The sequence below is a fragment of the Equus przewalskii genome, chromosome 2 (assembly GCF_037783145.1).
Source record: "Equus przewalskii isolate Varuska chromosome 2, EquPr2, whole genome shotgun sequence".
In the NCBI taxonomy this organism is placed as follows: domain Eukaryota; kingdom Metazoa; phylum Chordata; class Mammalia; order Perissodactyla; family Equidae; genus Equus; species Equus przewalskii.
Window position 1 is genome coordinate 90,689,452 of NC_091832.1, and position 25,797 is coordinate 90,715,248.

Genomic DNA, 25,797 nt, shown 5'->3' on the forward strand with positions numbered 1-25,797 from the left:
CAACCCTGCTGGCACCCCCATCTTGGACATCTAGCCCCCAGAACTATGAGAAAATAAATTTCTGTTGTTTCAGTCACCCCGTCTGTGGTATTTTGTTATGGCAGCCTGAGACTAACACCCCAGGGTTATCGATACATTTAATGTAACCTCTGTCTTGCAGAATTCTAAGAGCCTGGCTCACGCTGGAGTAGACCGAGAGTACACCCATGTGCTGCTGAACAACGGGGATACGTTCTAAGAAATGAGCTCTTAGGTGATCTTGTCTTTGTGCCAACATCACAGAGCATACTTGCACAAACCTAGATGGTATAGCCTACTATGCACCTGGGCTACATGGTATTAATCTTATGGGATAGCCATTGCATATGTGGTTCATCGTTAACTGAAACGGCTTTATGCCATGCATAACTATACACACAGTCAGGCTTTTTTCCCCGAAACAAACAAAAATAAAAATCTTTCTTTTTTTTTTCTTCTTTTCCCAAAAGCACCCTAGTAGGTAGTTGTATATTCTAGTTGTAGGTCCTACTGGTTCTGCTATGTGGGACGCCACCTCAGCATGGCTCTGATCAGCAGTATCAGGTCCATGCCCAGGATCCAAATCAGTGAAACCCTGGGCCACCAAAGCAGAGTGTGTGAACTTAACCACTCGGCCACGGGGCCAGCCCCAAAACTTTCTTATTAATTGTATAGGAAACACACATGGACGTAGTAAAATGCTCATATTTGAAGAAGTTTCAATGCTTCTCATCCCAGATGCTCACTCCTGCAGTCCTCCTTTCCTGGAGGCAACCACTGAAAACTGTTGCCACTAATATGCTAGAATATAGACAGATGGATGGCTATCTCTAGACCCCCTTTTCTTATATGAATGAGAACATTCTACATATACTGTTCTGAATTTGCTTTTTTTACTTGTATTTTATATAAATTCATTTCATAGCAAATACACATGTAGAAGGGCCTCATGCTTTAAAAGTTGTGATGTATACCATTTATAAGGATGTAGCACAATTTATATAGCGTATCTTTTGTTGAAAGGAGAATTTGTTTTTTTCAATCTTTGTGCTTCAATACAAATGATGCTGCAGTAAAACACCTATGCATTCATCTTCGGCACATATACAAATATACGTGTAAGATAAATTCCTATAAATGAGATTCTTATAAAATGAGATTTTGAATTCTGCAAATTCAAAAGATATTTGCATTTTTAGTATTTTATATTCATTTTATAAAAATTGCCAAATTCAGCCATTCTTCCGACTTTCAGAGACAGCAAGAGGCATTTGGCTGGCTACGTGGCAGCTAATGTAGCTTCTCCATGATGTCATTATCAAAGGTCTTTCCTAATAACTCCCATATGTCTAAGTGTCACATGACTAACCTCTTCCTGAAATTGACCTAGGGAAAAATCATAGAAGGCTGGGTCACCAGAGAAGTCATCTGATCTGCTGAGCAAACGGGCCTTCCCTCTGTTATGACACATGCCCCTGGGGTCTTTTTCCTCTTCCACCCTGCTGCCACGGGAATTGTTTCAACTCAACTTTTCAGATTCTTCTTAGTTTATACCTAGGAATAGAAGAGAAAGGGAATCAAAATTAAAGGCTGTATTTTACTACCAGACACTAGGGAATCTCTTTAGATTTCTTTAATAAGCCTTGGGGAGTGAAGATTATTTTCTTGAGAAAGTGTTCGGTGTCTTCAACTGACACTTTGAACAGAGCTGGCCTGCTTCAGAGGAGCACATCAGGTTTGCTCAGGTGAGTCAAAGGTATTTCAGCTTTGTATTTTCTTTATTCCCTCAATGGAGGAGGAAAGTAATAAGAATCATTTGCACTAGTAATCTCTGCCAGAAGACCTGAGAGCGTGCGCATTTTTCGGACTCTAGAGAATAATTTTCCCAAATATCCATTTAGAAAAAAAAGACCCTGACTAATTTTTACTAGTTTCATATGATTGTTTAAAACTTGATTTGGCGGCTGGAAGACAAGCATCAGGGGGTTCGTAGTTTACTAAAGTACCGCACATTCTAGTTCATCCGACAATCCACAGGGGCTTCCTGAGCTTTTAGTACTGCAGTTGAACATTTCTCCCCTTGCTAAAATTATTTTCTATGTAATGTTTATTTAGTATTTGAAATAAACAACATTTGAACCATCTTTCATTGGGTTTAGTGGGTTTTTCTCATGCTTCGGCTCTCAGCTTAAGAGTCAACTCAAGAAACACTGATGACTATGACTAAGCCAAACCTACAACTTTAAGATCACAGAGCACATGGCCTTCTCATTCTTCTTTTTTTTTTTTTTTTTTTTTTGAGGAAGTTTAGCCCTGAGCTAACATATGCTGCCAAGCCTCCTCATTTTTTTTTTTTGTTTTTTTTTGCTGAGGAAGACTGGCCCTGAGCTAACATCCATGCCCATCTTCCTCTACTTTATATGTGGGATGCCTACCACAGCATGGCTTGCCAAGCAGTGCCATGTCCGCATCCAGGATCCGAACTGGTGAACCCCAGGCTGCCCAAGTGGAATGTGCGCACTTAACAACTGTGCCACCGGGCTGACCTGGCATTCTCATTCTTAGCACTTATCAGAGTTGAATTTTATGTTTATTTTACTCATTGATTAATATTTGATTCCTACTTACTGTAAGCTTCTTGAGGGTGCAAAGAGTGTTTGATTTTCTTCAACATACATTCCCAGCATCTAGCACAATGCCAGGCATCAAATAGGTGTTCACTAACAATTAGTGGTTATAAGAAGAGTCCAACAAGTGAATACAGGATCACAAAGGTAATTGGAGGCCCAATGTAAAACTGAGAGGTAAGTTTAGATCATTTCATTAAATCACAGTCTGGTGTCAAGGGATAAATTAATCCAGAGCTGAAGGCCGATACCTAGATCCCATACAAGTATTTAAGTAAATCCATGGCCTGTCTAAAAAGATAGCCTCCAGCTGAAGCACCCTTCTTTGATCTGTCCCAGTGGTTCCTGGAAGTATGGTCCCCGGATCAACAGCATCAACATCACCTAGGAACTTGTTGGAAATGCACATTTTCAGGCCTCAAACACACCCGTGGAATCAGAAATTCTGGGGCTGGGGGTCCAGCAATCCCTTTTAACAAGCCCTCCAGGTGGTTTTGGCACACTGAAATTTGAGAACCACTGACATACACAAATGCTGTCATTTTCAAATGAGAGCAAAGGAAGACCAATGAAAACATGGAGTCTAAGGTTCTTGGTGGAAATGTGAATAAAAATGAGGGAAAGAACTGAAGACCAGAGTCTACACGAGATTTTTAGCTGTGTTCAACAGCTCTCTGCTGAAAAAACCTTGGAGAGAGTAGCTGCACCGTATTTCCATTCTATCATTTTATTGTTTTAGAACCCTGACTATCTGCATACAAAGTACTTAAAAGTCCCTTGTACACCAAAGATGATCTAAAAATAATTCCATCACTTAAAAAAGTTTGTTGAGCCAATAATATTGAGACTATAATATAAAATAACAGCAATAATATGCAATATTTATAGGAAAGAAGTAGTGTATGATTAAGAGTTCAGCCTGGGTTTAGGCTCCCTGGTTTTGAATTTTGACTCTACCACTTCCTATTGCATGACTTCGGTCAAGTTACTTTATCTTTTTCTAAGTGGGTTTCCTCATCCATAGCATGGAGTTCAAAAATAGTATATTCGATCACTACCTCATAGGGTTGCTGTGAGGATTAAATGAAATAATATATATGGCCTTGGCACATAGTTCATGCTCAATAAATACGAACCATGTAATATGCGGAATATAGCTATACACACACACACACATAAATTGTCTTGCCCCCACAGCTTCCTCAGTTTGAGTCTTGGGGAGTGTCATGACAGCAGGGTTTCTGCTATAAGTTTAAGATATAACAGTCAAGAGGACCGGGGTCTCTCGTGCAAGTGACACGCTATGCGTCAATGAGAAACCACCTCACCCTGCTTCCTATCACCTCCTCTTTAACACAGACACACACCGTAATGTTGAAGCAGCTGGAAGCCGGAACTGGAGCTGTGTTATGTCTGCCTTGAGACGGCTAACCTCCTAAGTAGGAGGGGCAGAGAAGAGTCCAGAAATTTCTGTCTTCCCTTTCTCCACCCCGCCCATCACCAGTAGGGAATAAAAATTACCGGTAGGCCTGGACATATTTCCGTGACTGAGAGAAGGGAAAGTCTCAAGAGAAGGACGTGATGTGGTTGATTCCGGGGCTGGGTGCGGAACCAGCTATACCTTGGTGGATCAGCAGCACCAAGGAGCTAAGTGGGAGTCAGTCCTGGCTGAGAAAGCCCCGCTGCCATTTGAGGGACTCTCTCGAGAAGAGGAAGAGAGTCCAGATGATGAGCAGCCAAAAAGACAAACGTTCACCCTGAATATCACGTATAGTAATCCCTCAGCAATGGACGGAGAGCATTTCCCATAAAAGCACCGTCTTGGCAAAACCATGTTTGACGAGAAAAACTGATCATAATGCATTAAATATCTGTATTTTTAACAGCAAAAAGAAGTTCTAGAAGACATCAGTTTTCAAAACACATTCCATTCATCAAAACACCATGAAGCAGCTGTGCTAGGAAGTGAGCCTCCTGCTGAGCGCACCTGGGCCGCCATTGTTTGGGAAACATTGTGTCTGTGTTGGCAGCTGCTGAGGAGAGTTTACCACAAACTTCACATAGGAACCCTACGTCTCTTTTAAAAGGGGAAATTTAGAGTCATTCGCATTGTTCCATTTCCCTTTCAAGTTTGAGCAAGATGCTGAGGTAATCACCAACCTTCTCACACATTATCACAACTTTTTTCAGGGCCTAGTCTACACATACGTAAGAAAGTGGAGCACTGGGGACCAGCCCAGTAGCCTAGTTGTTAAATTCGTGTGCTCCACTTTGGTGGCCTGGGGTTTGCTGGTTCGGATCCCTGGCTTGGACCTACACACCACTCGTCAAGCCGTGCGGAGGCAGAGTCCCATATACAAAATAGAGGAAGATTGTCATGGATGTTAGCTCAGGGACAATCTTCCTCACCTAAAATAAATAACTAAATTTGAATTATAGGTAAAGAACGCATAAAAAAAAGTGGAGCGTAAACAGATTTCCTCCCTCCACCCAGACCTGTTCTTGCACGCTATGAGAGAGAGAGGCCGTAATTGCAGTCCTGATCTTTAGTTTAACTCTGCATATGGAACGAGCATCAAAGAAACCCTTGGAATACAGATGCAAAGCCATGTTATCTCAAAATAGCAGTTAGGCACAGGAATAAAGAAGGTCTCTTTGTCTGTATATATTAATATGCACAGATTGATGTTTGGAAAGGTGTTCACCTAACAGCCAAGCGTTATTTCTAAGTGGTGACATTTTGGGAAATTTTACTTCCTCTCCTACACTTTTCTATCATGTTCATTTTTTTATAATAAATATTTATTATTTTTATAATCTGAAAAATGAAACAATTTTAATCTTGGAAAAAAGTTTTAAGTCTGTTGAAAGCCCTAAAATGTAATAAAAATGCAGAGTCATATTACTACGTTCCACCCAAAAAAACCAGTGAAGGATCCTTTCGTACAAACCTGTTACATGAGGCTGTGGAGAGACAGGTGCTGTCAGTGCCGCTGGTGGAAGAGATTGGATATAGTGTTGCCGGGGAGTAATTTACCAATGTGTATCAAGAACATTAAAAAGGTGCATTCTAGATGGCCCAGAAACTCTACTTCTGGGAGTTTATACTAAGAAAATGGTTAGATAAAAGTGCAAAGATACACGGTGAAACATGTTCATCAGAGATTTGTTTATAATATTTTCCAGATACAAATCATTATGGCAAGATGCAAATACTTACCTGCCATAATTGTGTATGATTAATTATACATCACATAATTAAATAATATGCAGTCAATCCAAGTAATGATATAAATGCACATTTTAAAATGTCTGGGGATGTATTCACAGTATTATTATGCAACAAAAGCAAGTTACAAAGGTTGACATGTAGTGTGAACTCATTTCTGCTTGAAAAGAAAAACACACTACATACCTGTAGATTCAGACTTTTCTTTTTGCTTATCTGTATTTTGTAATTTTAATCAAGATGATTTATATGTGTGATTAAAAGTTAAACATCAGGGGCCGGCCCGGTGACGCAGCAGTTAAATTCGCACGTTCCCCTTCTCGGCGGCCCGGGGTTCGCCAGTTCGGATCCCAGGTGCGGGCATGGCGCTGCTTGGCAAAAGCCATGCTGTGGTAGGCGTCTCACATACAAAGTAGAGGAAGATGGGCACGGATGTTAGCTCAGGGCCAGTCTTCCTCAGCAAAAAGAGGAGGATTGGCAGCAGATGTTAGCTCAGCGCTAATCTCCCTCAAAAGAAAAAAACAATTAAACATCCGGTGGAATATTATTGAGAGGTTTAAATTTGTAAGATGGTTCTTGTCTCACACACACAAAAACTTCTTTCAATATAGGTGGTTATCTGCTCCAGGTTCTGGTAAAGCCTATATGCGATATAGCACCAGCTTCAAGAGGCCCCACTGCAGCCATAAAAATGGTTAGAGTTGATTTAATCAGATGTAATCTCTAGTACAGCACTGTTCATTTAACCACTAATCAGCTATCTTTATCTAGAATTCTGCCATCTTTTATTGGCATGTCTGAGATAGATTTCTTTCAAAAGGCTTCTTAACCGAGACTTCATGTTAATCACATTTTGTAGAGAAGGATGCATTCAATAGACGTTTATTTTTGTTTTCAGTATGTGCCTTCCACTTCAGTGTTCTTTAGGTAAGTGAGGGTTGGCTCTGTATAAGAGAAGAAAGAAGAAATTATGCTCTAAAAGGTTTCATTCAGGGACAGAATGTCTAAGCTTCCAGTTTGATTGACTGAGTCATTCCCATTAAGAGCAAACTGTAATTTTCATTGAAATAGAAATCAGAGTGATTTAACACATTCCTTTTTATGGAAGATTACATTTCACAGTCTATAAGAGGATCACAAGTGACAAAAAAGCAAAATTCTCACCAGTACAATTTTATGATGAAAACGCCTTTTAAGGGCTGTATTTCATAGAAGGAATAAAAGACATCATTCAAGGGCAATACATTCTGTAAGAGAAACCTCAACGATAAATGCCTGTGGAGAGAGTGTTGAGAGCCTTGGGGACAAATAAAGATTGAGTCATTTTTCCTTTTTCTTAATTTTGATAAAAGGTAGCTCAAAAGCCAACTCTCAAGCTTATCCTTTGAGAATGAAGTGATCTGAACGTTGATATTTCTCCTTTGGCACAGCGAATAAGTTCTTTTTTTCACTTAATGTTTTATACCTAAAGTTTTTCAAAGATCTGTGGTCTTCAGATCATACTCTGTTTTATGGTCAGTAATCTTGTGTGGAAGCTCGGAGAGGCTGGACATCAAGAGGCAAAGGGTTAAAATAAAGTGATAAATTAGAGGGTTTGGGTGGAAAGTTGTTATTTTGTGTTAGTATTGATGCTTAGCTGTTCCCCTTTCTTTTAAGACATCTAGTCAAACACATCATAAAAATGTTTTAAAGATTTGAGATTCAAGATAGAAATAGCATTTCTCTAATGAGAATGATGTCTGCATAATAAAAAGACAGGGGCCTCCCGGTGGCATAATCGTTAAGTTCATACGCCTCACTTTGGTCGCCTGGGGTTTGCAGGTTCAGATCCTAGGCACGGACCTATACACCATTCATCAAGCCTTGCTGTGGAGGCGTCCCACATACAAAATAGAAGAAGATTGGCACAGACATTAGCTCAGTGACAATCTTCCTCACCAAAAAAATTAAAAAATAAAAATAAGATATAAAAAGACAGCTGAGTTGTTTTATTCTGAAAAGGAAACTATGCAATTTTTTCCAGAAGTCTGAGGTTAGACAATCCGTGTAATGTTAACCATCTTCTTTCATAAAAACATACATGTGCAAATAAAGATATTTTATTTTAAAAGATCAATGAAATTGATGTTAATTCTTATCCTAGGAGGAAAAAAGATTGTATTCTTCTATTGGAAGAAAAGAAAAAGAACTATTTAGGGTTATAGGCACATGCACAATTTAGAAAAAATACTACTGTTACCTTGATCTCAATGTCCCAATCTGCCTTTTACCTGTATTTATATGTTTAGTACCAGCAGTTGTGGTGATTTAAGAAATCCTATTGATGGTGGAGGTCTTCGTGTTTTTAACAAGACAGAAAACGGACAAATGAGTCATTGGCAAAAGAACAGCATAGCTGTAGGAAAAAAACTTCATCTCTCAAAAGAATGAGGAGGCAATTTTATAATAGTTAGAGCCCACAATTAACTATACACCCTATTAAAGAGCCTTTGCCTTTGTTGATGTGGCTGATTGGCTTATGGAAAACAGGGGAGCCTTCAGACACTTCCCAGCTAGTAGAGACCTGAAGGCCAAGTAATGGATCAACTCTCAGAATGACTAATTTTATATTAAAAATTAACTTCATTGAGAATTTGTAAATTATCATCAGCTAAAATATGCATATATACATAGCTGCCGTGTCTTGGTGATACGGCCAAATGGCAGCCAGTCATAGACTGGCAACAATCTGGTTCTTGAACAAAAAGGTAAGGTTGGCCAACCAATTTGCCTCATGAATTATAGGAAAGAAATACCTAGATAAAATATTTAGTTAATGGTGGGAGCTATAGCTTAAAAGAAACAACAGAAAATGGAACCAGAGAGGCTCTCATGAGTCACGTGCATGCTGAAGTCATGAGGGAACAGAAATTACGGGTAAGGAAAGGAAGTTGGTTGGTGGAGAAAAGACACTAGAACAAAAGTGTAGAGAGAAGCAGAGATTCAGAGAGAGACGGAGAGAGAGACAGAGACTGGTCCCAAAGCTTCCTGAAGGTCTCTGGTCCTAGTTTAGTCTATGTGAGCCTTGATATAACCTTTTTTTTTTTTTTTTAAGGTAACTTAAATGACCTCTGACTCTCACTATCAAATGGGTCAAACCACTAGTTTTGTTAGCATTAAACAAAACAACGTACACTATAGTTATGTGACATAGAATTATAACCAAGAGGATACAATCATTAAAAAACGAACTGTCATAAACAGGCTGTCTAGTTGACCTCTGTTGTATAGGCTTGCCCACAATCCTGTCACCTTATTCTGATAACAGCTCTGTGACTTTCTCTTAGGGACTATCCCACACCCACTGACCCCCTTCTCTGTCACCACCTCTCCAGGTAGTCATGTGACTGAGGTCTAGCCAATCAGTGGATCCCAATACCCAGACGACACCAGGTGATAGACAATGGCCATAAAAGCATTATATAAATGTGAACTATTTTAATTCCCGACAGAAATGTGACAAATGTGTGGAGAAAGAAGGAAAAGTTGCAATTAAGATTTGGGGCATAATAATCTAAGTAATAAGACCAAGTTCCAACTCTGCTATTAATTACCCAAGTGACCCAAGTCAAGTCCTTTCCCTTTTCTAGGCTTTAATTTCCTGTGTATAAAATGGGGAGCTCAGCTGCAATCAGGGTTTCTTAAGGCCCTTCCTTCCTAAATCTCTAAACCTTTCTTAAGTTTGGAAATTCAGCAGTCGTGTAAGCACCTCCTTGTTGGGCGTTTACAGAGGCTCCAGTGCTGAGCTTGGGGATAGAACAACAATCTGGACACCGTCTTAGGCCTCAGGGAACATGCAGTGGATGATTTTGAAGTAAGCGAAGTGTCTCCCCACCCTTCACTGTGATCTAAGGTCTTTACCTTATCACTCTTCCCAACCATTAAAACTGCCCTCTTTAATGACAATTAATGAGGAAATGAATCTCCACTAATACATTGCTTCATTTTTCCATCCCCGGGAGAGGCTGCTATCTTCTTTCCTTCCTTCATTGCAGGAACACAGATGCATTTGACAGAGGTCATCTGACCACAGTTTCTCCAGAAACTGAGAAATAATGTTTTATTCATTTTTGATTTCCAGAGCATCTCAGAATTCAAAAAGTGGAGTGATCCACTGAATGGAGCAAGGTAGTACTATTGCAGATCAGAGCTATTTTGAAGGATTTTTTTCTCTCAAATCACACTATGTGTAAGGATGGTCCTGGCTGCAGATCTAGTCAGTCGCTTAAAGCTGAAAGAACCAAACTGTGGCTGCTATATCGTCATTAGCTCTAGGACTTGCGGAGTAGACATTGTGGTGACCGGTTGATCTAGTTTTTCCAGCTGGATTAGCAACTCAGATTGACCGTGCTGGTCTCAGTATCAGATATCAAAGCTACTGCAACGTCTTGGATCTTCAAAACAATGTTACTCTTCCTTGCCCCAGCTGGCCACTCTCCTTCTACCTCACGGAATGCTAGAAATTCCAAGTACCCTACAAGAGCTTCCAGACTGGACAGGGAAGGTCCGGGTATTTTTTTTTAATAGTCCATGTTAACCTGTTACCTTCAGCTGGAAGGCTAGCGGAGGAGCTGGCTTCTTCCAGAGAAGCATTAGCACTTTTTTACTCTGCTGGGTGATTCTGTCTGCTGAAATTAGAACTGAATTTCCCACTGGCCTAACCACTCGTGGGGTTACTGGGTGATGGAATGGTTGGTTGGTAAGACTAGTGTTCTGCAGCCTTTGTGCCTCTACTTCTGGGAGAACTGGGCCATCAGGGAGTGGGCACTGCAGTTGAGAGGTGGGAGGTGCGGGCAGAAATAAAGTTCCCAACACGCCATGGTATTTCCAAGGGTGAGCATGTCCTAGAAGGCAGAGTAGAGGACTTACTAGGAAAGGCTGAGGGTAGGGAGGAAAGGTGTGAAGATGAACAAGCAGGAAAGGTGGAAACATTGTAGGAATGGGGGTGAGAATTGTCAAAGACGAATTTACTACCCTCACAATTTTGCTGCAGTCAGATCTGCCTACTAAGTAGTAAACCCACAGAATGCTCTAAGGCGGGGCCAGCAGAATCCTTTCCGAGCTGATTCTTTCCGTCTGGGGGTGGGGAGAGTGGGAGATCTCAGGAAGACACAAAGACTGTGATATCATTTACCCCGATTTTATCGAGGCATCTGCTGAATGTTTTTCCTCTTTAAGCGGTTTGAGACAATCCGTGGGCTTAAAATCAAAGAGAATGAACTGAAAGCTAAAAATAGTCACCTAATTTCACTGAGGAACTGGTTGGATTAATTAGGTTCTCTTTGTGTTATTTCTGGTTCTGGTATATTTGACTGTCATTGTTTTTTTAAACAAAGCCACATTTTAATAAGTAAGCAGTTAGCTGTATGGGACCAGCAAGCTGCCATAAACTGCTTATAGTTTCTCTGATTCTTTGCAATGCCCGTCTACTACAGTTTCACAATTTATTATAATAATAGAAGCTCTAATTTCTGGAAAGAATGCGCTCTAACTCTTCTGAAAAACCAGAAAATAGCTACGGACTTAACATTTTTTCTTTTTTTCCTCTTGGTGTCCAATCTTATTCTGAAAGTAAGTTTTCATAAATGAGTCTGGGTTTTTATTATTAATTTCACAACTTAATCTTTATGAATACAGAGATCTTTGTATATTTTCTTCACTTCTTATCCCCAGGACCTAGAGTATAGTAGGCATTCAATAATCACATGTTGAATGAGAGAATGAGAGAACGAATGCATGACTTATATAAGTAAATAGCATTTTGGCACCAAAAGGTGAAAAATGCTAAGCTAGAATCACACTTTAGGGCTAGGGTAGAGGTGTCAAGCCACAACTTTGACCAGTATGATAAGAACACTCCAAAAGACAGTATGCAGGCACCTAGTGGAGTTTAAAAAATGCTAATTACATAAAGTGAAAGAATATCTGTAGAAGCACTTCAAAAATATTAAAAGTTATATAGCTATATTAGGAATACAATTCTTATATGTGAAGGATTTGCAATCTTATTCATTGTGTTTTATTTGCAATAGATTTTGTGACTGAAGGCACTGTACTGTGTGACTGAAAGTGCCAAACATTTTTGAGTCTGTGTTAAACATGGGAAGTTTCCACAAAGGCCTGGAAGTCCAAAATGTTTCCTAAAAAGGCAGATCAGTCAACGTAACAGTAAAGGGAGGCTTCCATTCCTTGAGAGCCCACTCACTGGGTGGGAGACCAACAGGTGCAGAGGCAGCCTCATTAAAATGGCTGGGATGCGCTCACTAGGTCATTGGAAGGAATTCAGCAGTACAAGTGAGAGCTACACAAGCACACATTTTAAAGTCCACACAAGAAACTCTCATTTGAATGCTTTGCTCTTTTGGAAACGAAGTCCCTAGGATTGTCCAACTTCCATAACAAAACAGAGCTTGGTAAATTACCGTCTTCTGAGAAGAAGAGCCTCTTTTTGCTGAGCTATCTGCAGATCTCCCGAGTGTAAAAAGAGGCGAAAAAAGGTCATCAGATATGTAGGTAGATGGGCTGTGATCACAAGAGACCTGTAGTTTTGGGGGAAAGCAAAATTGTCTAGGGATCGAGCTGACCTTTGTGTGTCTCAGATTTCAATGATTTTTAAAAAATTTTAATTCATCTATTAAGTGTGGATAAATCCCTGAATTCTCTCATGCCCGGTCCTGGAAACTCCAAATGCTTGATACAGGAACAGCTGTGGTGTGAATTAGTCGCTCTAAGCTTTTGGGCTGCTTCCAACTTGCTATTGCTCGTGCCCTACAGGTCAAGGAAAGAAGTGATGTAATGCACTTAGCTGGGCCACTTTAATTACAATGGAATGGAGAGGGGGAGGGGTTACAGGCGGTGACAAGTTTAGCACATGACTTGCCCTAGGGATGCAGGAAACAAAAACATCGACAACCATTGGCTGCGTCCACTTCCGACCCGGGTATCTAGTCCGATGTCTGGAACCTTGAAACACTTATTTCCTGGGAAGAAGGGTGGCGCTAGCCTACAGAGCGTCAACCATAAACACACACATACACACCCCCAACGGAGGCTGGCAGCGTCCTCCCTGCTGGGATGTGCGTGGGGCCGAGTGCTTAGCACACGGTCCCCAGAAGGTTCCCCCAAAGCCAGCCACAGCGGCCCGGAGGACCTGCGTCCGCGGAATCTGGTGTCACCCGGGTTCGCTCCAAGTGAGCTTCGCTGTCGTCATTCATTCGCAGTGTCCGGAGCGTCCTTCCAGCGGGGAGCTGGGCTTCGCCCCGGGTGCGAGTGGCCCGGGCATGGAGTGTTAACCGCGGTGACCTCCAGGGCTCTGAGCGGCTAGAAATCAAAGGGGCCCGGAGCTCGAGTCGGCGCTTCGGGGGCAGCCGCGCCCCAGCCCAGCTCGGCCCTGACCGCGGGGCCGAATCAGCTCTCGCCGCCCGCAGCCCTGCCCGCCGCCGAGCCGATCCCGGGACTGAGCCACACCACTTCCTCCTCCCCCCGCTCCCTTCCTCCGCCTCCTCCCGCCGCCGTGGGCCCCAGCCGGGCTGCGGCGCGGCGGGCCTGGGCGTCTGCGGCCGCGGGCTCGCGGGGGGCGGCGGCGCCGCGGAGAGGATGCTGCTCGCCGCGCCCGCGTCCTCGCCGTCCTCCTCGGCCGCCCGCCGGGGCTTTGTTGTGGCTCGGGCGCCGCGGGCCGCCCCCTGGTGAAGTCGCTTTCCGCCGCCGCACCTAGCGGGCGGGCGTGTGCCTGGGAGTGCGCGCCCCTGCGCCCCGCTGTGTGCGGGACCCGAGCCGCGGCCCCATTGTGCGTCCGCCCGCCCGCGGCGCCCGGGAACATGTGGGTGAACCCCGAAGAGGTGCTGCTGGCCAACGCGCTGTGGATCACCGAGAGGGCCAACCCCTACTTCATCCTGCAGCGGAGGAAGGGGCACGCGGGCGATGGAGGCGGCGGCGGCGGACTGGCGGGTAAGGACCCGCGGCCGGTCTCTGCGGGAGGGGGTCGGGAGCGCTGCGGCGCCGCCCGCGGCCCCGGGCTGCGGACCCCCGAGACGCCGCCCGGTCCCCGGTCCAGGGCTGGGCGACCCGCCCCACTTTGGTGCGTGGAAGGCATCAGGAGTCGTGATTTTGAGACTGGGAAAAAGATGCTGCTTTTCCTACCCTGTCAGGCTATGGGGCCCTTCGTCTACTGGGCGCCCCCAAAGTGGGTGGTGTTGATGAGAATGGAGATGAGTGAGTCTGGGGTCGGGGGAGTATCGGCCCTTAGGAATTGAATGCAGTCCTTCCTCTGCCCGCCCTTCTGAAAAATAGCGCTTTATATATGGGCAAGAGAGGTGAAGGACGGTTAATTTTTACTTCATTTTCTTTACTGGTAATAGCAGGATCAGGTTTAAAACGCTCTTTTGTTTCCAGGGAGCAATCACTAAGGAGCTGGTGTGGTCATTTCCTATATTAGTTATGACGGAAGAGAATGAATAAGGAAAAAGGAATTTTTTTTTTGGTTGCACCTAATTAGACAGGAAACAAAGCAGGTTGTCTGCTTGTGAAAAGAATTAACAGTATAACTACATTTTAACTATTTTAACTCCATCACTTGTTTCCTGAACCCCCTCACAAGGTATTATTAATACTGTAACTAGTATTACTGAAGCCATGTCATACCATTCAGGATTATCAAATCAGTCATATCCCAAGTAGTGCCATATTAGAACGGTCTGTCTTTATTAACTGACTAGTTTGCCTGGTGGGAGGTTACAAATAATCTCCAACTCATCCCAATACTAGAGAAATTGGACCTTCCTTTCTCCCTGTTGGTTAGAATGAACAGAACTGGGATAACTTTTTACAACGAAAAAGTTAGCTGAAGAAATAGGAGAGGTTTAACCAGGAAAGGACTGCAGAAAAGAGGTGAACCTTGACCTCTTAGGCCGGAGTTCAGACTATATCACCCCCCAGGAGCTTGTGTGCTTGGTAGATTGTTGCTTTCAGAATGCCCTGGTATGAACTAAAAATTCCTGATAAAGTGTGTATTTAGCTATGATTATAATTTACAAGCTAGTTTTCTCAAGATTAAAATTCAAATGTCACATATTGGTTTGAAAGATCTTGCTAGTGCATGACATCGCCTGGGGGTAATTTGATTTTTCTGCACTTTTTCTACCATAAAAGAGAAAGGAAGCTGCAGGGCTCCAGACCCTCTTCTTGAAATTCTGATTAGTGGCCTAGAATCAGAATTTTCCAGGTTGCTTTCTAGAAGTTGTCTAACTATATACCTTAATGTGTAACTTCCATATCTAATATTGGGATCAGCCCAGATTGTCTTTTAAATCGAAAACAACAATGGAGAGATGGAGAGTAGATCGTTTACTATATTGACAAAGAACATTTCCTGCCTGGAGTTCACCCTCCTACACCATGTAACTACTAGATATTTATTTTCTAGAGTCATTTGCAATAAGTTATGAAAAATTCAGAGATGCAGAGCCTTCTTTTTCTAGTGAACATTTTTATTGTGTTTCTACTGACTCTTAGAGCTGTTACTACCTACAGTCCATCTGGAATCTCATCATTGCTGACTTATTTCAGACTGATAAAGTTAGATCTTTTTAACTGAGAACTCATAGCCATTGTACTTACTGCTAGAATAATGGAAATTATTATCGTGAGTAAAAATATTCCTGCCAACAGAGGCTATTTTCAACCAACAGAGGTATTTGCTCTGATGGATTGGTGCCATGTCAAATGTAGCAGGAACATGTTAGAAATCCTTGTACTAGGTATAGTATATTCTAATTCGAATGTGAGTTCATTCATGCATTCATTAACTCACTAAATCATTTAACAGATATTTGTTGCCAACTTCTGAAATACCAGTGTCCTGAAGCCCACAGCCTAATGGGAAAAGGGAGATGTTGATGAGATAAACACATAAAGTAATAGAAAATTGGCACTCTGCAGGGTCTCAGCAGAAAACAGAATCCAGCCCGCTTCAAATGAGGAGAGTTTGGTGAAAAGACAATTAAGAAAGATGGAGGCAGGGTTACCAGAACCAGTGAAAGTCCCAGCAGTGGGGAGCTGTTAGCGCCCTAAGCCTGAAAAACAAGAGGCAGGAGTGATGTTCCTGGAGTCTCTGTGACCTGGAGCCAGGCAGGAGGAGCTTGGGCCTCCAGAGGAGCAGCCACCCCTAGACACCCAGACCACAGCCAAAAAGGGGAGGAGAGAACATGCCCTGACTGCTCTCTTCTCCCTGCCTCCCAGCCTCTGCCATTGCCCTCTCATCAGTGGAACCCAATAGAAGCCAGCCGGACAGGGTATCCTGGTGACATAGTTTCTAGGGATCAGCCATCCAGGCATGGATCTGGGAGATGGTGGCTAACTGAGAATGACCAGCACTAAGAAAGGAACATACTGTTGTTTATACCAGTCTGGGAAGGGGGTGGGATGGAGGCAAGGAAAGATTCCCTGAGGAAGTGACACTTGAGCTGAGAAATGAAGAAAGAAAAAAATCAGCCTGTGAGGACAGGAGGGAAGAGCAAGTGTTGGGTATCAGTTGTTGAAAGAGCTCAGAACCTTTATATAAAGTGCATAATCAGGACCAATGTGCCATTGTCTGCTCAGCAAATGGGTAACGGATGAGTGGGAAACCTGCTCAGTGTGAACTGGCCAGGAGCACTCAATGTATGTATGGTCTATGTGCTTGGTAAGATGTTAGCACAGAAAGCCATAAAAAATAATGGACCACAATGAGGACACTTGCCTCTTTATTTTTTATTTTTTTGAGGAAGATTAGCCCTGAGCTAACATGTGCTGCCAATCCTCCTCTTTTTGCTGAGGAAGACTGGCCCTGAGCTAACATCCGTGCCCATCTTCCTCTAGTTTATATGTGGGATGCCTACCACAGCATGGCTTGCCAAGCGGTGCCATGTCCACTCCTGGAATCCAAACCGGCAAATCTCAGGCCGCCGAAGTGGAACGTACACACTTAACCGCTGTGCCACCAGGCTGGGCCCCAATTGCCTTTTTATTTTATCTTATTTATTTATTTTTGCTGAGGAAGATTGTCCCTGAGCTAACATCTGTCTCAATCTTCCTCTACTTTATATGTGGGATGCTGTCGCAGCTTGGCTTGATGAGTGAAGTGTAGGCCTGCACCCGGGATCTGAACCCGTGAACCCTGGGCCACCAAAGTGGAGCCCACGAACTTAACCACTGTGCCACCAGGTCAGCCCCCTCATTTTATTTTAAACTGAGCTATTCTTGTCCCAGTATTCCAGGCAATACTATAGTGCATAGATATTGATGCAATGAAGTTTTCCTTTGTAGATTCACCTGATTTATTTATTTAACCCCCTTTAAGTGAGATTTCATATACACACAGAAAAGTGCATAAAATAAAGATGCAGAGTGCAATGATTTATCACAAAATGAACACCTTGGAACCAACTCCAGGATAAGAAAAACAGAACATTGCCAATACCCTAGGGGCCTGCCTTGTGACCCTGGCCCAAGTGCTACTCTCACCCTCCCCCAAAGGTAAAAAAAACTATCCTGATGTTTTTGGGTAAGTGCCTCCTTGCTTTTCTTTATAGTTTTTCCAACAAAGAACATATATATCTCTAAACACAATATTTTGGTTTTGCCTATTTTTTGAGCAAAGAATGAAATGGAATCATAGAGTATATATTCATTTATGTCTGGGTTCTTTGCTCAGCATTATGCTTGTGATATTTATGAACGTTGTTGCCTGTGGCTGTAATTTGTTCATTTTTCGGTGCTGTATAGAAAACTATTTTATGAGTATACCACAGTCATTTATCCACTATTTATCCACTGTATTGTTGGCGGAATTTTGTATGATCCGTTTTTGGGCATTACGGATAAGGTGGCCATGATCATTCTTGTATGTGTTTCTTGGTGCCTGGGGCAGGCCATGCATCTCTGTTTGGTCCATACGGAGGAGGGGAATTGCTAGCTCCTAGGTGATGTGTGTCGTCAACGTTAGTAGATAATACCAAACTGTTTTCCAGAATAGTTGTACCAATATACTGCCACCAGCAGCATATGGGAATTTCCCTTGCTCCAACTCCTTGCCAGTATTGTCAGTCTTTGTAATTTTAGCCATTCTGGTGGTTTGGTAGTAATATCACATTGTGGAGTTAATTTTGTTTTTTCCTGACTGATGTGGTTGAGCACTTTTTCACATTTATTGGCCATTTGATTTTGTGACAGTATTTTGTGACGTGGTTGTTCAAGTCTCTTGCCTACTTTTCAGTTAGGTTGTTTGTCTTTTTCTTACTGATTTGTAGGTATTTTTAATATATTCTGGATATGAGTTCATTGTTGGTTATTTGTGTGGCAAAATATTCATTCTGTTACTTGCCTCTTCCCTCTCTTAAGGATAAGCAGAGGTTCTTAATTTTAATGTCTGTATCCTTTATAGATTCTGTTTCCTTTATGGTTAGTGTTTTATTGCATCCTGTTCAATAAGTCCTTTCCTACTCTGAGGTTATAAAGATATTCTTCTATATTGTCTTCTAGAAACGTCACAGTTTTAACCCTTATATTTGTATGCAATTCACTGGGAATTAATGTCTGCATGTTGTGTGAGGTAGGGTTAAGTTTATTTTTAAAAAAATTTTGTGGACATCCACTTGTGCCAGCATGATTTGTTCATAAGACTATTTTTTCCCACTGCCCTTGTAGGGCTACCTTGATCATAAATCAAGTGCCCAAATATGTGTTGGTCTGTTTGGGGTCTCTAGTCTAATTCTTTTGTCTTATGGAATATTCTTTCACCAATAGTTTTGCACTGTAGTTTTACATTAAGAGTTTACATTCATTAGATCAAGTCCTCTTATTTGTTCTTTAAATGTTTCTTGGCAATTCTTTGTCTTTTACATTTATACAACATTTTAGAATCAGCTTATTAAGTTCCACCAAAACAAAACAACAGCAACAACACAGACTTTTAAACTTTTGGGATTTTGATTGAGATTGCATTGAGTCTATAAATTTGGGCGAAATTGGGATCTTGTAATATCAGGTCTTCTGGTCCACGAACATGGTATATTCCTCTATTTATTTAGATCTTTTAAAATTTCTCTCAATGATGCTGATAGTTTTCTGTGTAGAGGTCTTATACATCTTTTATTATGTTTATTCCTAGGTATTTCATATTTTTTTGTTCTACTGTATATTGTGTCTTTTAAATTTTTATTTTCTAATTCTTTTTTGCTAACTTATAGAAATAGAGTTTTTTTATACTGACCTTGTATCCGTCTTGTATCCAGAACCTAGCTAACTTATGAAATGAAGTCTAGTAATTTATCTGTAGATTCTTTTGTATTTTTTACATAGTCATATCATCTGAGAATATTGACAGTTTTATTTATTTTATTTTATTTTATTTTTATTTTATTTATTTTAATTCTATATGACTGGAATTTTTTCAGATGCTTTTCAGTATCTATTGAGGTAATCGTATGATTTTTCTCTTTTAATCTCTTAGTATGGTGACTTATATTAACCGATTTTCAAGTGTTTAACCAAATTTGTTTATATAAAATAATCCAACTTGGCTGTGATATATTATTGTTTTTATATGTTTATTAAAATTGTTTGCTGATCTTTTATTTAGGATTTTTGCATCCTTATAAATTAGTGGGATTGATTTATAATTTTTTTTTTAACAACATCCTTGTCAAATTTTGGTATCAAGATTATACTGGCCCTAAAAACAGTGCTCACTCTGTGTTCTATTTTCTGAAAGAGTTTGTGCGATAGCAGTATTATTTCATCCTGACATGTTTGGCAAAATTCATTGGTGAGGCTATCAGGCCTTGAAGTTTTCTTCGTGGGTCTATTGAATGGAATGCCAGCTATTCAAATATTTTACAGTTTTCTTTTACTGTCAGTTTGCTGAGTTGTTTATTTCTAGCATTTATCCTTATCATCTAAGTTTTCAAATATATTGGCAGAAATTTGTTAATAATATTCTTTCTCTCTTTCATTTTTTGCAAGGAAGATTAGCCCTGAGCTAACATTTGTTGCCAGTCTTCCTCTTTTTGCTTGAGGAAGATTGTTGCTGAGCTAACATCCATGCCCATCTTCCTCTAGTTTATATGTGGTATGCCTACCACAGCATGGCTTGCCAAGCAGTGCCGTGTCTGCACCCGGGACCCAAACTAGCAAACCCCGGGCTGCCGAAGCGGAACTTGCGTGCTTAACCCCTGTGCCACTGGGCTCGCCCGCGAGGCTAAGTTTTGATATGTAGTATTTTGGTGATTATTTCATTTAGAATAGTTTCTGTTCTCCATTATGATCTTTTTCTTTGATCTTGAATTATTTAGATATATAGTTCTTGGGGCCGGCCCCGTGGCCGAGTGGTTAAGTTCGCGCGCTCCGCTGCAGGCGGCCCAGTGTTTCGTTGGTTTGAATCCTGGGGGCGGACATGGCACTGCTCATCAAGCCACGCTGAGGCAGCGTCCCACATATCACAACTAGAAGGACCCACAACGAGAAATACGCAACTGTGTCCTGGGGGGCTTTGGGGAGAGAAAGGAAAACAGTAAAATCTTTAGATATATAGTTCTTAACTTCCAAACATTTTGATATTTATTTTACAGCAGTCAGAAACCATAACCATATTTTATATAATTCACTGTTTTGAAATTTAATAAGACTTGTTTTATGCCCTGTTGATAATCAACTTTTTTGTAAATGTTACATGTTATGCTTGAGAAGAATATGTACCTTGCAGTTGCTGGATAAATGCTTTCTTTATGTTCATTTGGTCAAGTTTGCTACTTGTGTTCAAATCTTCCATATCTTAACTGATTTTTTAATCCTCTAATTTTGTCATTTACAGAGAGAGGTATGTTCAGTTCTTCCACCATAATTGTCATTTTGACTGTTTCTCCTTGTAGTTCTTAAAATTTTTGTTTTCTGTTTTTGAGGCTATATTATTTGGTGTATATGTGTTCATAATTGTAGTATATTTCTGGTGAATTGAACATTTTATCATTATGAAATGTTTGTCAGTATCTCCAGGATTGCTTTTTGCTTCGTTATTGTAGTTAGAACAGATTTATTTGGTTAGCATTTGTATGGCTATCTTTTTTATAATTTTACTTTCAACCTTTTATATCCTTATGTTTTAGATGTGTCTTTTATAAGAAGCAGAGAGTTGACTTTTTTCTTCATCCAGTTTGAAAATCTTTGCCTTTTATATGGATTCTTTAGTCAATATACACATGACTTGTGTTTAAATCTACTATCTTATTAAATGCTTTCTATTTTTTCCATCTGCTCTATGTTCTTTTTTTTAAATGAGCATTTTTTTAAATTGCAGTAACATTGGATTATAACATTATATAACTTCCAGTTGTACATCGTAAATATATTTCGAGTTCTGTGTAGATTACATCATGTTCACCACCCAAAGTGAGATCATATGGTATTTGACTTTCTCCCTCTGACTTATTTCACCTAGCATAATACCCTCAAGGTCCACCTATGTTGTCACAACATGGCTGGGTTTCATCGTTTCTTATGGCTGAGCAGTATTCCATTGTGTATAAATACCACATCTTCTTTATCCTTTCTTCCCTTGATGGGCACCTAGGTTGCTTCCAAGTCTTGGCCATTGTGAATAATGCTGCAATGAACATAGAGATTGCTCTGTGTTCTTTTTATTTGCCTTTGGTGGGATATGGGAGTTGATTTTTTTTTTTAATGATTACACTTTAAGCCTCTATTAGCTACAAGTTTATATTCATTTCACTATTCTTTTAGTGGTTACTCTGGAGATTATAATGCATTCTTGACTTACCAAAGTATATATATTTTTAAATTTAATTTTTATTTTGTTTGAGGAAGATTAGCCCTGAGCTAACATTTGCCGCCAATCCTCCTCTTTTCGCTAAGGAAGAAGCAGTGTGTAGGTCTGTGCCTGGGATCCGACCCTGTGAACGCTGGGCTGCCAAGGTGGAGCATGTGATCCTAACTGCTATGCGATGGGCCAGCTCCTCAAAGTATATTGTTAATTGGTACTTTCATTGGACTTAAAATTTTTTAATTGGTACTTTTAATCTCTTCCCAGATAATGTAAGGACCTTAGAATACTTTAACTCCATTTACCCTCACCCCCAATTTATATGCCATTATTGTAACATATTTTAATTCTTTATATATTTTCAACCCAAAAACATATAATTACCACTGTTTTTAAAGTATGTATTCAGTTAGATTTCCACACACGTTTACCATTTTTGTTGTACTTTCTTCTTTCATGTTTCCTTTTTTCTGGAATCATTTTTCTCCTGCCTAAAAAATTGTCCTTTTCTCTTTCCTTAGTGAGAGCCTGTTGGTGACAAATTTTCTCAGTTTTCGTGTATCTGAAAAGGTCTTTGTTATGCTTTGATTCTTGAAGGATATTTTTGTTTTGAATGGTTGCCAGTTAATTTTTTTAAAGCGCATTAAGGTATTGTTCCATTGTCTTCTGATTTACGTTTTCTTTTTAGAAATAAACTGTCACTCTGAATTACTGCTCCTTTATAGGTAATATGTCTCTTTGCTCCAGCTGCTGTTAAGTTTTTCTCTTTGACTTTAGTTTTCTGCAGTTTTACTGTGATCCGGCTACTTGTGGATTTTTAAAAATCCTGTTTGGGGTAGGGGCCTTCAATCTCTCTTTTATTGGTTTTATAAACTTCTCATCCACTGTCTTTTCAAATATATTGAAGTCTCTGTTCAACTCCAAGATCTTGAGCCCACGTGGGTCTGTTCTGTTGTCTCTTATTTCTCCTAGTTTTCCTTCATGCCATCATGTCATCTTTTATGCCTGACTACTTTTGATTATGTACTGGATATTTTACTTCTACTGTGTAGAAGTAACTGGACGCAGAAGAGGATGTATTCTATAAGAATGCTGTATTCTATAAGAAAGATTGTTTTCTGCCAGTTGCAAACCAGAATCGCATTAATTTTAGGTATTGATATATTTGAAAACTGAGCTCTCACCTGGGTAGTTTTGCCTACTTAGCATTCATATTTATGATTAGGTTGTAGGCCTCTAAGGTCTCAACCCAAAGAGAGAGGAATGTCATTAGCTTCCCGCCCTCTTGGGTGGCCCTGACTTCTTTGGCGGCCCTGACTTCCCTTTCCAGTCTATGATTCTGCTAAAAGCACACCCAGTCTCTGGGCCGCTCAGCAGCCCCTCCTGGATGAAGCAGATGCCTCCCAAAATAACAAGCACCCCACATGTAGGGCTCTTCTCTCTGAGCCTCTCTTTTCCCCAGGTGAGCTAATTGTATAGCTGTCCTCGGTGACAGATAGTGGCACAAATTACTTTGCCATTATCGCGGGGGTGCTATTCTTATCCCCATTTTACAGAACAGGAAAGTAAGGCTGTAGAGAATGAGTGACTTGCCGTGGGTCACACAGCTAATAAGGAGCAGCCTATTTGCTTATGTATTTATTTATTTTTCTTTACAAGACTAATTATAATGATATATACTTTATTTTCTCTGTATGTTATTCTTTCGTATTTTCTTTACCACCCCGCTTGAGAATCTAAAACACTCAAAAAATTTACATGCAATTTTAGGAGTTCTGTGGATCCCAGGTAAATTAGAACATAGGCACTTCAAGTTAGAGGACGTCACCAAGAGATCGAGACAATTTCTCATTACGCAAAATCAAAAGTGTAATATCCTCAGTAAGCTGTTCTGTCAGAAATATGTTTGAGTACCAACTGTGTGCAGAGTGCTTAACTTTATAAAGACATAAAAGAAAGAAAAGGCAGGTTTGTCTTGCTGAGCCATTGCTAACTTAGTGATCAAACCAGGATGAATAAATTTGGGAGAGCTGAGAACATAGGCATGGAGGTAGGAGTGCTGGAAGGCTGTAGCAAATTGTCCCATGTGAGATACAGCACTGGACTGTCCAGGAGTTGGACCTTTTGCACCCCATGGAGTCCTTCATAACTAGGGAAAGTCTCGATGTGGTAACCAATAAAGGAAATCAGAATACGTCACCCCAAAATATGCTACTTTGACATAGAAATTATTTTGAGCTGAAGGCAATTAAGAAGCCATAAATGCAGACAAAGCTCCCCCTTTTTCACTTCAAGGCAGGAAACAAATTCTTTTGCTGCGGACAGATTCTTATCGGTCCAGAGGAATCTGGAAACAAACCTTGTTAAACTAACGCTTATCTCCCTAGTTAAGGAAGATAAGGACTACCTAGCCCTGGTTGGACTTACCCCTTTGTCTTGTCAGTTCTTCACAAATGTATTGCTTCTTTGTCTAAAAGTATAAAAGCTTCCTGCTCTGGTCACTTGTTTGGGTCTTCATTCTCTTGTGAAGGCTCCCATGTACGTGTAAAAATTCAGTAAAATTTCTATGCTTTTCTCCTGTTTCATCTATCTTTGTCAATTTAATTTTTAGACCCAGCAGGGACCCAAAGAGGGTAGAGGGAAACTTTTTACCCTCTTGTACCAAAGAACCCCCAGTGGTGACAGAGAAATAACAAAGCAATGCTCTTCAAGCTCTGACTAGTTATCAGGTGCCTGTATTTAGGGTGAATGCTTTCATCTTGCTAATTTTTAAGTTTTAGCCAAGTTGCTACTAGTTGCACCTAACAGTTAATATTTTTCTTTGTAGATTAATTATATATAAAAGTGAGTAAAATTTGTGTTAGTTCCTAACAGAGTTTATTCTCATGACTGGTGACTTCTGTGCATTGGGATTAGCAGTGGTCTATATCCGTGTGTGGGGTTGACTCATAATATGTACATAATAAGCAAGTGCTGCCAGCAAGAAGCATGATTAGACAAAAGCAGATGTTGCTTGCTTGTTCCCTGAATTCCTCCCCCTCTGCTTGTTATCATCAGCTTCAAGAGAATCTCGTCCACAGAATGATTGTCTCCCATTCCAGTTTGTCCTGAGACCACTTTATTCCACAAAGAAGCTGTAAGGTTGAACGCATATAATTTGAGATGGCTTTTGACATCTTCTGGGTGTTTGTAAACTGGTGTCAGTAAAGTAGGGAAGAGAAGATTAGCTCCAAGCTTCCTTTCAGAAATTTGAGGGACTGAAGCCAACTTGCTGTTCCAGGGGCACTGCGTATACTTTCTGCTTTGCCATCGTCATGCACTGCGAGGACCCACTTCGTGAAGAGACCCGGTTCTCTGTTGTCGGATGGTTCCCAGGCCTGCACCCAAAAGCTTGTTTTGTCGTTGTGTACAAATCAGGAGGTTGTCATTTGGATCTAGGCAGTTTATGATGTTAACAGCCGTGGAGTGTACCCCCTTGAGGTCTGGGGCATGGAGGCTGAAGCCCCTGCATGCTTCATGTGGCGGTGGAGTGCAGTGACTTCCAGGCGCGAATTGGAAAACCTCCAGGGTTGCTCTTTAGGCAACTTCTTTGTGTTCTCTGCCCCCTCACAGGGCTCCAGTCTTTCAGTAAGCGGACAACTGGATTCAAATCCCAGCCCCATGGGTTACCAGAGATGTGATTTGGGAAGTTTCTCTTCCTTTCTGAGCTTGATTTCCTATCTCAAATGGCTTACTAACCTTTTAGCACTCCCTCTGAAGACTCTAGGAGAGAAGTTATGTAAAATACAAGAAACAGAAAGAGCCATTCATAGATGATGGCTCGTCGTTGTTCTCCCCTTGCTGCTGATGTCGTTTAGGTGTTAGGAGGCAGCTGGCTCTAACTGATTCACAAGCGTGTGAGTAACTGAAGAGGACTTCTGTTTACAGAGTCCGTGAAGTTTTTAAAGGATGCTGTTAAAGCAAGTGGATAATGTCTGATATTTTAGCAACTTAAAAAACTTCAGTCAATTGTTCAGGCTTTTTGGAGAAGGTAATTTTTGATCACCAACTTTAGATTGTCTCCACATCTCTCC

At 41.0% G+C, this 25,797-nt stretch overlaps 1 protein-coding gene across 2 annotated transcripts in view; it reads left to right on the forward strand.

Moving 5' to 3' along the window:
* The first annotated feature begins 12,786 nt into the window (after nt 1-12,786).
* Nucleotides 12,787-25,797, forward strand: part of TBC1D9 (TBC1 domain family member 9) — a 109,260-nt gene continuing 96,249 nt past the window's right edge. Inside the window, exon 1 of one of the 2 annotated variants that reach the window (XM_008528545.2) lies at nt 12,787-13,860. In XM_008528545.2, the coding sequence (XP_008526767.1) occupies nt 13,731-13,860 (130 nt within the window). In that variant the 5' untranslated portion in view covers nt 12,787-13,730. Of the gene's footprint in view, nt 13,861-17,016; nt 17,113-25,797 lie in introns of those variants that run through there. The other variant, XM_070609046.1, reaches the window with a different exon arrangement.